Source organism: Callospermophilus lateralis, chromosome 13, assembly GCF_048772815.1.
Source record: "Callospermophilus lateralis isolate mCalLat2 chromosome 13, mCalLat2.hap1, whole genome shotgun sequence".
Lineage (NCBI taxonomy): Eukaryota > Metazoa > Chordata > Mammalia > Rodentia > Sciuridae > Callospermophilus > Callospermophilus lateralis.
Window position 1 is genome coordinate 33,004,140 of NC_135317.1, and position 14,747 is coordinate 33,018,886.

The following is a 14,747-nucleotide window of genomic DNA, read 5'->3' on the forward strand; positions in this document are numbered from 1 at the left end:
CGTATCAGAGGCTGCTCCAGTTGGTCATTAGATGAGGGAGGAAAGAAGTACAGATACTCTGTCTTTAGAGCTGATGATTCTATTTGGGCTTTCATGATTTATTTAATTAATTAATTTATTTTTTGTAGCTGACATTTTAGAAAGAGAGTGTTGTACTAAATTTTGTTTTTAATTTTTTTATTCTAATTTGTTATATATGACAGCAGAATGCATTACAATTCATATTGCACATATAGAGCACAATTTTTCATATCTCTGGGTAAAAAAGATGGTGGAATGAGATGGACATCATTAATCTAAGTACATGTATTAAGACACAAATGGTGTTATAGTAACTTTAATCAAATTGTCAGGGAGAGTGCATCCAGAAAATTGACTTTCGTATTACTGTTTGAGATGCCCGTCATTAGAGGGCTGTAAGGACTTGTTCCTAGGCTATTCCAATTTTTCAGGAATGGAGTTTGGCAATCAAATACATGATGGTGTGGGGATTATCTTAAAGAAGTAGGTCTCAAACTTTTTGGTTTGGGATCCTCAATATTCTTAAAAATTACTGTCAAACTGAAAGATTTAGTTTATGTTGGTCATATCTACTGGTAATTGCCATATTCAAATTTTAAAAGAAGAAATCTCCATACTGCTTTCCAGATTGGTTGCACCAATTTGCAATCCCACCAGCAATATAAGAGTGTGCCCTTTCCCCACATCCTTGCCAACACTTATTGTTATTTGTATTCTTAATATCTGCCATTCTGACTGGAGTGAAATGAAATCTTAGAGTAGTTTTGATTTTCATTTCTCTAATTGCTAGAGATGTTGAGCATTTTTTCATACATTTATTGATTGATTGTTTATCTTCTGAGAAGTGTCTGCTCAGTTTATTGGCCCATTTATTAACTGGGTTATTTTTTTTTTTTTGGTGTTAAGATTTTTGAGTTCTTTATATATCCTAGAGATTAGTGCTCTATCTGATGTGCATGTGATGACCCAGCTATCCCACTCCTCGGTTTATACCCAAAGGACTTAAAAACAGCATACTACAGGGACACAGTCACATCAATGTTTGTAGCAGCAGCACAATTCACAACAGCTAAACTGTGGATCCAACCTAGATATTCTTCAGTAGATGAATGGATAACAAAACTGTGGTATATATACACAATGGAATATTACTCAGCATTAAAAGAGAATAAAATCATGGTATTTGAGGTAAAAGGATGGGATTGGAGAATATAATGCTAAATGAAGTAAGCCAATCCTAAAAAACCAAATGCTGAATGTCTTCTCTAATATAAGGATGCTGATTCATATTGGGGATGGGGGTGGGAGCATGGGAGGAATAGACGAACTTTAGATAGGGCAAAGGGGAGGGGGAAGAAGGGGGATTATGGGGGTAGGAAAGGCAGTGGAATGAGATGGACATCATTATCCTAAGTACATGTACAAAGACAATAATTGGTGTGAATATACTTTGTATACAACCAGAGATATGAAAAATTGTGCTCTGTTTGTGTAATATGAATTGAATTGCATTCTGCTGTCATATGTAACTAATTAGAATAAATAAAATAAAGTAGAAAAAATTTAAAGAAGACATTAAATATATATTTATATTAGTTCACTTAAGATAATGATAAACTATGTGCTAATATCAATAACACATTTTAAAGAAAAAGTAACCATTTTTTCAAAACAAAAACTGCAATGAGAAAAGTATATCTTTGCATATACTTTCTCCTGCCTAGCTTAATAGAAAATGGCTGAATTATTATGGCTGTTAATAGAAAATGGCTGAATTATTATGGCTGTTTCTGTATTCTGTCTGTCAGGCTGTTATGTAACTTGTAGCCACTGGAAAACTCCATTGAACATTTATGAGACAATCAGTCTTAATATTATTATGAAAATAGTTCTGATCTCTTGGATTCCCTCATATAGTGCCCCAGAACCCTAGAGGTTTCACAGACCACATTTTGAGAACTATTATCTTAAGGTTTTCTGTGAAATATGTCTGTGTATATATTTATAATTGTTCCAAGGAGTATCACAGGCAATAATAGCACATAGGATATATAATATGATTTACCCCCAAAATAAATGCAGTAACATTTCAAAGGAAATATCCATGACATAAAGCACATTTAATTTTTTTTTCAGATTTAACATTTCAGATGATCTGAAGGTCGGCTTTTTCACCACAGACCATGCTACTCAAACAGATTCTAGTGAAATTTTGCCACTAAAGGAGTTGAGTTCCTGTACAAAAAAGTTAGTGAAGGTAAATCTGGATTTATTTTGAAACTTTAAAGATGATTTTAGACACTTGTCTTCATGTATCTTTCATGGACAGAATCAAAATGATTAAAATTTCTTAGATAGTATAATCTTTTTTTGCTAGCATGCATTCTTTTTATTGGTATAATTATATGTAATAGTAGAATTCATTGTTAAGTTTTGTACATGCACAGAATACAGCAATATAATCTGATTAATTTTCCACAGTACTGCCCAAATAAATCATTAGCATTTTGTCAAACTGAGCTGAATGACCATTGTATTTTTAAAAATTATTAATGCAAGCCAAGTACAATGGCTCACGCCTGTAATCCCAGTGGCTTGGGAGGGTAAGGCAGGAGGATTGCAAGTTCAGAGCCAACCTCAGCAACTTAGCAAGACTCTGTCTCAAAAAAAAAAAAAAAATTAAATTTAAGAAAGGTCAGGGGATGTGGTTCAGTGTTTAAGTGCCCCTGGGTTCATTCCCCAGTTCAGAAAAATTATTAATGCAAGTTATGATTTATATTTACATCATGCTTATATATGCCAACTTATTTATTGAAATGCTTGTTACTCTCTATTTTTTGACATCTGTGCACATTTCCTGTTTATGATCCTTCAAAAATTATAAAATCATATTTTTGAATCTTTTTTGATTGAAAAAGGATGGAGAATTTCATACACATCAGATTTTAAGAGTTGTTATTAAAGATCCTAATCAATAAAACTATCACATGAGGTAGCATAATTCTGTAAATACTCTCATAAACCTTATTTTTATTTTTCATTTAATATAATTGGAAATCATTCCATATTGGCATATAGTTTCCTTATTTGCTTTTACAAGTACATCATGTCACAAAGTGTACATCATCTATTTAGCTATTCCTCTATTGATAGACACTCTTTCTGGTAGTTTCTAATCTTTTACTGTGATGAATAATCCTGTGCATACTTGTGTGTCAGTAAATCTGTGGTGTAAATTCTTAAAAGTGGAATTTCTGAGTCAGAGGGTGTATGCATTAGTCATTTTGAAGGATATTGCCAAATTGCCCTGCACAAAGATTATACCAATTTATACTCCCACTAGTAGCTTTTGAGGATGTCTCTTCCCTATATACTTGCAATTTTATTGTCTTCTTTTATAAAGACAACTTTCAGAAAAGATTTTAACTTTATTCTCTTTGTAAATTAGGTGTGTCCAATGACTAAATTGTGGTCAGTAGGATTTAAATGGAAATGGTGTCTGTCTGCTTTTGGGTACTCCTTTAAGATACAGTTCATGTGATCTCACTGCCAGTCTTGCTCCCTTCCCTCTAATCTCCTTTTCCCATATCCTTCCTTACATCCCCTCTCTCCACCTCTCTACCTCCCCCTTTCTGATGGCTTTAGGTAATGCTAATCACAAATTGTCTGTCCCACCTTAATTTCTCACAATGGGGATTAAACGCCAACATGAACTAACTATCTTCATTTGGCAGAGAGAGTCATTTTGGAACCCTAGCCACCATGAAATAGAATTATTGTAATTCACCATCTGTGAGAAATAATCTTAAAAGGCAACACAGGCCCCTGACAAGGTACCCGATTATAAGCCTAGAACCAGGGAATGTGCAGGAATATTTACACGGAGAGCCTTATTCTCTACAATAATGAATGCTTTAATTTTTTTTTTTTTTTTTAAGATTGTTTCATCCCTTGAGCAGGATTATAGGTTCGTCAAGCAATTTCTTCAATTGAAATTTGAGGACCGGCTTCAAGAGGAGTCTTCCAGTATCTTCAAAGTTCTACATGACAGGATCCTTGAAATGGAAAAACATTATCATCAGGTAAATGTTCTCTCGTTTTTCTCTGTTTTAAATGGGGATTGATCTTGCTCTTAGATGTCTGTATTCTGCAGTTTTGAATTTAGTAATTTATGAGGACAACTTAATTCGTATAGGTTGTTACTCAGAGTAGATTGTACAAAGAGCTTCACTGTGTTTTAGGAACTTTCCTTAGTAACTTCTATATGAGTTCACTAACCCATTTACCTTATAAAGTAGGTATAATTACTTTTCCTCCCTTACAGATAAGAACACTTTGGCCCAGAAAGGTCAATTAACTTGTTCAAGGTCACCCGTTAAACTGCAGAGCTTCAGGTTTCAGGCCAGGCAGTTTGACACTGGAGTTTTTGTTCAGAGTTACAATTTTATGTGACCTTATTTGTGTTTTAATGGCCCTGTTGTTAGCCAAAAATATAACAATGACTGCTTCAAGGAATTTCATAAAAGTTTTGGTCAGGGTAACATAATTATCTGTCATCAAGAATAGACAACACTAATATTTCTGTGCTAACAAGAAAACTCATATTTTGTTGACCATACTGTATTAAATACTATGCTAAGCCTTTTAATTGTATTTACCCTTTAAGTCTCTCAAAATCCTAAAGTGGAAGTCCTGTTGTACTTCAGTTACTCATTAAGACTGAACTTGCCAAGGTTAGATAACTTGTATAAGGCCCAACAGATGGCAAGGGGCCCAATATTTAAATTCTGTCCTTTCTGACTCTAAATCCTATTTGTTGTTTATACTTCATTCTGGAATCAGAACTGATATCAAAATCAAGAGCATTTTTACAAAATTTACTGTATCATTTTTTAAATTTGTCCTAATTAGTTATACATAACAGCAGAATGCATTTCAATTCATTGTACACAAATGGAGCACAACTCTTCATTTCTCTGGTTGTACACAATGTAGTGTCACACCATATGTGCAGTCATACATGTACCTAGGGTAATGATGTCATTCTCATTCCACCATCTTTCCTGCCCCCATGCCCCCTCTCCATCTTTCCCTCCCCTTTGTCCAATCAAAGTTTCTCCATTCCCAAGCCCCCCCCCGGCCCGGCCCCCATTAGAGATCAGCATCCACTTATCAGAGAGAACATTTGGCCTTTGGTTTTTTGGAATTACTGTCTGATTTTTATCAAATTATTTGCTCAATCAGAAAATGACTCTGATTTGTTTGGGGTTAGCCAATCAGTCTTCATGAACAAAACCCATCAAAAAGTATAAGGTCAGAAGAAGGTACGAATCATAAGTAGACTTTACTATTTTTACAAGGAAAGCACTAAAAGACTTTAATTGATGTGTAAAATTAAATGAAGTGTTCAAATTATCTGTGTATTTTATTCATAAGATCTCTCTATTGCTCTGGGTTTTATATAAGTAAAAATTAAATTTGTTATAATAGCTATAATGGGAGAGAAATAAGTATAAATTGAAGATCTCAAGAGATTGTGATGATTAGGATGGTGGCTTTTAATGATGAGCTCCCCTTAGTAGGTATGAGCTTGTAGTGCTAACTGTATTCTTTTATTTACAGAATGAGGATACCATGAGAAAATGCTTTAACCAGCAGTTAGCTGATGCCATTGCTGATATCAAAGGAATGTATAAGGTGGGTTTTTGGTGTTGTCAAGGGCAAAGCTGGCTTAATTCCTGTTCCTGTAAGGAGTGGACTCATCTTGAGTCTCCAGTCTGTGTTGTTACTTTTGAAGGCCCATTTCTCTAATTTTCAGATCACCTCAGAGGGTTTGGGCCCAAGATTGTTCATACTGTCATTAAATTTACCAAACTAACACTTTATTATGACAGACATACACTTCCAGAAACTGGAAAATTCCAAACTGGTATCTAGGACATCTGGGAAAGTTGCTAGAGTAACCCAAAGTGTGCCTCGTAAAGATGCAGGTGGATAGTGCCATTGGAGAGCGTGGTAGCGACCACCTGTAATTTCAGCAGTCAGGAGGCTGAGGCAGGAGGATTGCGAGTTCAAAGCCAGCCTCACCAACTTAGTAAGTCCTAAGCAACTTAACAAGACCCTATCCCAAATAAAAAAAAATTAAAAAGGGGCTGAGGATGTGGCTCAGTGGTTAAGTTCCCCCGGGTTCAATCCCTAATATAAAAAAAAAAAAATGTATTTGGATGAATTTCAGGTAGGCCTAAGCAATAGTTCATGGGACCTGTAGTAAATGGCAGCAAATGGTCTCTGATCCTCTATGGATTGTCTAATGACAGGGACACTTATATCTACCAGACATGGTGCTTCACTCTATTATACAAGGGAAAATTCAAACTTTCATATTTTTTAGACTTACTAAGGACCTTGGGGTTCTATTAGTATTTATAACTATAATCTCATCTTTCACTTCTATATGCTTCCATAAATAAATATTTTATATTTATAGGTAATTGCCCACTGATTGTATATATCTTTTCAGAATGAGTAACATATTTGCACTTAATTATGTAATTACTTGTTAAATGTCTCTGTTCTGTTCCAGACTGTAAGCTTAATGAGAGCAGGAAAATTGTCTGTATTACTGATGTGGCCCTGCCTTTTAGAACTTTGCTTTGTACATAATTGTCCATCAGTTAATAATTGCTAAGTGAATGAATGACTGATAGCTGTACCTGTGGCCAACATTCATAGAGTCTGCTCATCAGTCATTCTCTCCAATTGCACTTTCTCTCCACACCTTTTTTTTTTTTTTAACTAACAGAAGCACTTCAAATCTTATAGGAGTCAACATACTATGTACTTTCCTTCCCAGTTTCCTTTTTAGCTATGGCAAGGGCATGGGCAAGGTCCTTTACCCATGGAACCTGAAGATAAGTAGGCTGTGAGGCTCTAGAGAGACGTGGTTCTTCCTAATTAAAAGGAACTCATGGGAGAATTCCTTCTCCAATCTTTGTGACTCTGTGCCACATTGTCTCCAGAGGTGGCTGTGACACTAGGTCCCACTCTCCTGCTCTTCTGTAACATCACCTTGCTTCTCTCCCATCAAGAAGTGGGGTCTAATTCCCTTCTCTTTAGTTGAGGCTGGCCTTAGAGACTTGCTTTTAAGCAAGAATGTGAGGAAATAAAGTTGCATGACTTCTAAGACTGGGTCCAGAGATGCCTTGCAGTTTTATCCTGATAGTCTCAAAACATTTGCTCTCTGGATTCTCCCTCTCTGAATCCAGCTGCCCTGCTGAGAGAAGCCCAAGCTCAAGGAAGGGATGACTTGTAAGTGCTGGATCTTCAGGCTCATCTGAACCTAGCCTCTAAGTCATCTCTGTTCAGGTATCAAAAAATATGAGTGGTAAAACCCTCAGATGGCTCCAGCCACCAGCCAGTTAGAATCTTTCCACCTGAAATGACTTTATGGAGCAGAGATCAAGCTATCCCTGCTGTTCCTGTCCTGAATCCCTGATTCAGAGTTGTCATCCTAATTAACAGTTTGTGTTTTGTATTGCTACGTGAAATAGCTGGAACAGTATTACACTCACATCAACAATAATTTCTTTTTTTTCAAGAGAGAACAATAATTTTTTTAGTTAAATTTGTTTTTAATGGTTTTTTGGGTTTTTTAAATTTTTTTTGGTTAGCGCAGAGCAACATCATAGTTAAGGGTTGGCATAGATATGATTTAGGGCAGGAACACTGGAGTAAAACTCCCTGGGTTTGAATCCTGACTCTGCTACTTTATTTCTGTGTGACCTCAGACAAAGTACTGAATTGCTCTGCCTTGGTTTTCTCAGCTGTTAAATGGGAATCACAATAATACTCACCTCGTAAAATCTAAAGGTAAAATGGATTGGTCTTGTTATTAGTAAAATCTGTTTGTTAAAAAAAAAAAAAAAAAAAAAACCTGCCCATAGTCATGATGTTCCTTCATGTCAGTGTCTTTTTCTGCTCCTTTATTGTCTTACCTTAGTATTCAGGCTTATCGCTTTGTCCACTGACCACATTGATATATTTCAAATATATTAATATATTATCAATATTTATTATGTTGATATTTATTATACTATATATTATAAACTATTAAAATGTATATTATATTATATAATGTTTATTATATCAATATTTATCATATTGAACCTAATGAAAAGCCATTTTTGGAGCTCAAAGAAGGTCAAATATTAATAATTTCATATGGTTCGACCTAAGACACATAGTTTTCAAAAAACATAGTTATTATAGCAAATAAAGGACAGTACAGTCTGCACGAAATACTAGGCTCTAGTATGTTTAAGAAAGACATATTCATTTTCAGCTTGACCAACACTTGCTGAACGAATGCTGTGAGCTGAGATAGGCTGGACATTGGCACTGGGGAGATGAGGTGGGGATGAGTGGAAGGGAACAGGACTGTTAACAAATCATAGGTTGGCAAGTGCAGAGGTAAAGAGAGATACCAGGACTTAGGGAACACCCCAAAGGAGCAGTTATTTCTGCTGGTGTGTGTTGGGAAGACTTCATAGGTGATAATATTTGTGCAGGGTTTAATGTTAAGTACACGGTAGGTGATCATATAATCAAAGGGGGTTCTAGGCAGGCCATTTAGTGTATATTAGAATATTTTGGGTGGCAAGTGATAGAAATCTAGCTCACGCTGGCATTAGTTAAAAGGGGATTTTAGTGGCTGAGGTCATGGCTCAGCAGTAGGTAGAACGCTCACCTAGCACGTGCAAGGCTCTGGGTTTGATCCTCAGCACCATATAAAAATAAAATAAAGATATTGTGTCCAATTACAACTAAAAAATAAATTTTAAAAAAGGGGATTTTACTGACTCAGTCAGGCTAGGTGGGGATTCATAGCAACCCCCTAGCAGCCATCAGTCAGCATGAGACAGGGAAATACCTGGGATGCCAGATGACCCTCCCAGTAGTTTATGGCAGTTGATAACAAGTTGGGAAACCATGTAGTTCAGCACGTACACCCCTCTTGGCTTAAACCAATCAGTTCAAATGAATACCCCTCTTGTACTGACCAATCACCCCTACCCAACTTTTTCCCGCCAGTGAATGTGCTAATCATGTTTTAGAGTTGTTATTTGATTTTCCCACGGTGTGTGATGATTTGCTATGATGTATGTGAAGTCCCTGCCCTCTCCAAAGAATGTATAAAACTGCTGCAAACCCTGGGCTCAGGGCCTCTCAGAGTCACCAGTTGCTGTGTGTGTGTGTGTGTGGAGGACCAAGCTAGCTCGCAATAAACACCTCTTTGCTGCTTAAAAAAAAAAAAAAAAGGGGGGGGGGATTTTATTGGCTCACGTAACTGAAAGGTGTAGAGATCATAATGACTTCAGGAAAATCTGTGTCTAGAGGTTTAAATAATGTCCATCAAGGAATTGTCCATCCCTGTTTCTGCCTTATACTCTAATGACTTAGTTTCCAGAAAGATTCTGCAAACTTAGAGCATCTCTTTCCACCTAGGTCCTCAAGAGTCACAAAACTGACTTTGAATGACCTGCCCTGGATATTGTGTTCCCCTCCCCAAGGGGATTCAGAGTCATACACCCATCCGAGGAGATGATATCAAGGAGAGGGGTTACCCAAATTAAAATGAGAGGTTGTTATCTGAAGGAAAGATGCTGGTTAGGCAGAACTGGTTAGGTAAAATAGCTTTCCACTTGCAATAGCATGTGAGAGGGAAAGTCAGACCTTGTCTGAGAACGGAACATGGTCAGTGTTGCTAGATATGGCATTACCCCAAATGGTAGCCATGAGCCATTAACAATTCAGATCCTTGGTTACAGCTCTTCAATTCCTGATGTGGTGTTATGAATAACAGGAACCATCTCATATTCTTGTATTCTAAGTTAGTGTTCTTGCTAATTCGAAGTTGAACCCAGTTGTGTCTGTACATCTAGAGCAGAGCCTGAGTGAGCTTGTCCAAATGTGGTGCCGAGAAATGAAGAATAAGTCTCTTTTGCCTGGTTTTATCCTGTGGAGTAAGCCTTCAAAGTAGGCTCCAAGATCTTCACTTTATAGGTGAGAAAAATAAGTCAGGGCAATGTTAAGCAGGAGGAAGGATGTTCAAGGTCACAGGGTCAGCCAGTGGTGGAGTTGGGAGCAGAGTGCTCCGCTATGTCTCTAAAGTTTTTCTGTAGATAATGGGGGTGTGCGTGTGCTTGAATTCTAAGTGGGAGAAAAGAGGAGGTTGAATACCCTTTAGAATGATGAGTCCTATAAAGTGTTAAATACATGTTGGAAAAACGGAGACAAAGATGCAGTCTATAAAGCTAAGTACCATACAGGTTTTGTTCATCAAAGTCCCTGCAGTAGCTAGTACAGTGCTTGAGACACACAGGTTTTTAATATTTAGTGGAGGAAGACAGAAAGAAGAAAGGAAAAGAGGCAAGGAGAAAGATGAGCACAGGAAAGAAGTTCTGTTCTAGATTAAGGAGAGATGGCTCATCAGTTGCAGCATGTTAGGGTCCCGATTTGAACAAACCGACTTTAAAGAAAAGGGAAAAGGAGGTTGAGACAATTAGAGGAATTTTATTATGGGTTGAGACAATTAGAGGAATTTTATTATGGGTTGTATATTAAATGATATTAAGAAACTATTTGTTAAATTTGTTAGGTGTGATGCTGGCATTAGAATTATGTAAAAAAAAAAGTCCCCAGGTCTTAGAGTTGTACCTTGATAAGTTTCAAAGACATGATGTCTAAGATTTTCTCAAAAATACTTAAGCACAAATGAGTAGATAAGTGTATGGCAAACTATTGTTATTTTCTTCATTTTGCTCTCTTTTGGTTTATGTTTAGAATTTTCCATCAGAAGCTGGGCATTTGGAGGGACATTTCTATAATCCCAGCTATTTGAGAGGCAGAGGCAGGAGGATCTCTTGAACCCAGGAGTTTGAGATCAGTTTTGTGAGACCTGTCTTAAAAAAAAAAAAAACATCATAAAAGAAAGACATGTTTGAAAATGCAAATTAACTTCTTAACCCCCCTTTTTTGTATTACCACATTTAAATAGAGTTGATTTATATATTGTGTTTCATAATTCCCATATCTCCCATTTTCGGGGGTTTCCTAAGGGCTGACTCTCACCATGTGTCATTTACTTTGAGTTTCATGATATTTTGACCATGAGCTCATATTTCTGTGAGAATTCTTTTTGAGTCCTGACATACAGGTAAGTTTCTTCAGGGAACATTTGTGTTTGAGTCTGTGAGACTCTTGGATCTATGACCACTGTAACTTAATTCTCAGCTTGAGGTATTTTTCAGACCACTCAGATGTATGAATTTGGGCATGAAGCTGTGTGGGCCACGTTGTGGTTATAAATTCTCAGGAGAATTTTGTTTGGTTTCCATCCTCCTATTATTACCTAGAGCCAACTCCAGCGTGGAGTATTGGGCATGAGTACAAGGTTCAAGATGGTCACCTCTCGTTCATTCTTACACTGAAAGACTGGCCCTGCCCCTTTAAAGGGCTGGTATTCTATTATTTAGAACTGGCACTCTGAAGAGGACCTAGTTGTCTCTCCTGTGTGTCCTGAAAAGAGTCGGAAATCAAAGCTCAGATTTACCTGGTTTAACAATGCCTTAGAAGTAAAGGCCAGCTTGAGTATTCTGTGTACTTCTCTGGGATTCTAAATTCACTTAATTTCGGTCTGAGTTATGTATAACTATAAAATCTAAAACAACAATAACAACAACACAAAACATGCTTTTTTTTAGGTTTTTTTTAAAATTATTGATTTATAGTCCTTGGTGTCTTTAATGACTTCTGGAACACTATCATATTTCTAATGCTTTTCAAATGTTCGAAAATATGTCTGAATAATCAGTATATATATATATATATATATATATATATATATATATATACATATACATACATACATACACACACACACACACACACACACACACACACACAATTTCTACTTTCTGGGAGTGGAAGTCTCTGAAATAATTAGATTCTTTATATGGCTAGTTAAATATTCCTAACTAGAAGTGGATTAATTGTGGTTAGTTGCCTTATCTGATTAAATGTTTGTTCACCTTAAATTAAAGAAAAGTCATTATTTGAGCCAGCTTGGTGGTGCATATCTGTGATTCCAGCCACTCAGGAGACTCAAGCAGGAGGATCACAAGTTTGAGGCCAGCCTGGGCAACTTATTGAGTCCCCATCTTAAAATTAAAAATAAAAAGGACTGGTAATGAGGCTGGGCATGGTGGCACATGCCTGTAATTTGAGCAACTTGGGAGGATGAGGCAGGAGGATCCCAAGCTCCTGGAGAGCTTCAGCAACGTAGTGAGGTCTTAAGCAATTTAGTGAGACCTTGTCCCAAAATAAAAAATAGAAGAGCTGGGAATGTAGCTCAGTGGTAAAACTCCTCTGGGTTCATTCCCCAGTTAAAAAAGGGGGGGGGGGGGGTCCTGGAGGTGTAGCTTAGTGATAGAGCACTCTCCTGGGTTCCATACCTAGTACAAAAAATTAAATAAAATTAAAAAGTCATTATTTGAATATTTGTTTTTTTTGGGGGGGGTTTGGCATAACTTTGATGCATGACCTCACAAAGCCTTCCTAATCCTTGCATGACCTCATAAAGCCTTCCTAATCCTGGCCACCCGGTTTGTTCAGGCTTAGTCATAAGAAAGAACAAAAGAGTTGAAAATGGGAGGTGTACATTTTTGGCAGAGAGAAGGTAAGTGACTCCATGCTGCCCTCTAGAGACCAATAAAGATACAGTTTTTGTTTTTTTTTTCAGTCTTGGAGTAACTTTCTAAATCTATTTAACTTTTAAACACTTTCATGTGATATTAGAGGCAATTTTGTGTGTTAGAGACAAGCATGCTTTTTCAAAAATATATCTTAGATTTTTTTTGTTTTGGAAATGAATTAGCTAATATTCAGATGAAACAAACTTCTCTAGGTATTTCAAACAGATAGGATTTAATTTAGGCACTTATACAAAGACTAGTGAGTGAGCTGGGATGTAGCTCAGTGGTAAAGCACTCACCTCACATGTATGAAGTCCTGGGTTCAATCCCCAGTTCCAAAAAAAAAAAAAAAAAGAAAGAAAGAAAAGAAATGAAACCTAATTCCCACCTCCACCCCACGCCACTCTCCAGAAAAAGAATAGAAGAGTGAAAGTCAGGAATACCATCACTAACTTTTAACCTTATCAATAATTGTTGGGGTATCATTCACTGAAAATCTTCCTTTTCTATTGATTTGTGATGTTTCTCTCATCATATAACCCTAAGATACATTTTATGCCAACTAGCTCTTTTGTGGCTATATATTAAGACTATTTATGTTGTATTGCGACTGTATATTGATTTTTGTATTAAGTATTTTTAGCATTAGAACTTTTACTTTTTTTCAATTGAACTCGGGATCTTATACTTGATCTGAGGTACACACTCAGCCCCAAATGTTTAATATTTAGTGAATTTAGGTCTTCTTTTATTAGATATCTTTACTTTTTTATTCTTTCAGATTAACCTTCAAGTAATTTTATTTCCACTTCAAAAAAAGCTTTTTTGTACTTTTATTGAAATTCAATTGTTTAGAAATTTATTCATGAATTTAGGAAGAAATAAAAAATATTATGTGTAATGTTCAATTTTCCTAACCAAGAATATTATCTTGAATTCTTCTCAATTTATTTATGTGTTGTTTTATGTATTTTAATAAAGTTTTGGAGTTTTATTTATATAGGTTGTCTGCATTTTTCACACAACTAAGTTATTTCTAAGCATTATATTTTATAGCTTTAGAAAATGTAATATTTTCTGCCATATTTTTAAAGTCTATCATTAGTGTATATTGAAACCATTGAATTCTTAGTGCTTCATTGAAATATATTTTATATAGCATAAAATCCACCCACTAAAAGTGTACAACTTAATGGTTTATAGTATGTTTACAGAATTGTGCAACAATCACCATAATCTAATTTTAAAACATTTTCATCACTGCAAAAGGAAACTTTCACCTATTAGGTCCACTTGTAGGTATTTTCTTGCTTTTAAGTGGAAGAGACTAATGCATCCTCCTAAGGAGGGAGCAGAATCGAGGTGGGTGTGCACCCTTGCTTGCTGATTCCTTGGACACTGGTACATCAGGAAAGCCAAAGACTAGCCTCACACTCTGTGTGATGAATATAGCTTCTAGACAAGAGGAGAGGCCTGTGGCTTTAGAAAACTGAAGGGTCTGGGGGTGGTAGGGAAAAGGAGGGGGCAGGGAGTGATGGTTAAATGTCATGGACATTATTATCCAAGTTACATATATGAAGATATGAATTGGTGTGAACATACTTTATATACAAACAGAGATATGAAAAATTGTACTGTATACATGTAATAAGAATTATAATGCATTCCGCTGTCATGTATTTAAAAATAAAATCAATAAAAAAAAAAAGAAAACTGAAGGGTCTGATCCATCAGAATTTTATCCCCTTAAATTAAAGAATCAAAGAACCACCCTTACCTTTACCAAATGCTCCTTAGAGAGCTCATGAATGAAGTCATTGCCTTCTTAGTGTGTATTGTTTTACCTTGTTTTTCTTTTTTCTGTGAGAAAAATCCAGAATAGCCAAAGGGCCTTCATGGAACTCTGTTGGGGTAAGTTTAGAAGAGAAGGAGATGGATAGATATGAAATTGACAAAAAGAATTCAGAGATGTAG

General features: G+C 36.1%; 1 protein-coding gene across 1 annotated transcript in view; it reads left to right on the forward strand.

Annotated features, from left to right (window-relative positions):
• Nucleotides 1-454: 454 nt before the first annotated feature.
• The window catches only part of C13H10orf67 (chromosome 13 C10orf67 homolog), a 112,567-nt gene continuing 98,274 nt past the window's right edge, over nt 455-14,747 (forward strand). The window contains exons 1-4 of the mRNA XM_076872891.1: nt 455-504; nt 2,158-2,278; nt 3,960-4,103; nt 5,644-5,718. Of these exons, the coding sequence (XP_076729006.1) occupies nt 455-504; nt 2,158-2,278; nt 3,960-4,103; nt 5,644-5,718 (390 nt within the window). The remainder of the gene's footprint in view (nt 505-2,157; nt 2,279-3,959; nt 4,104-5,643; nt 5,719-14,747) is intronic.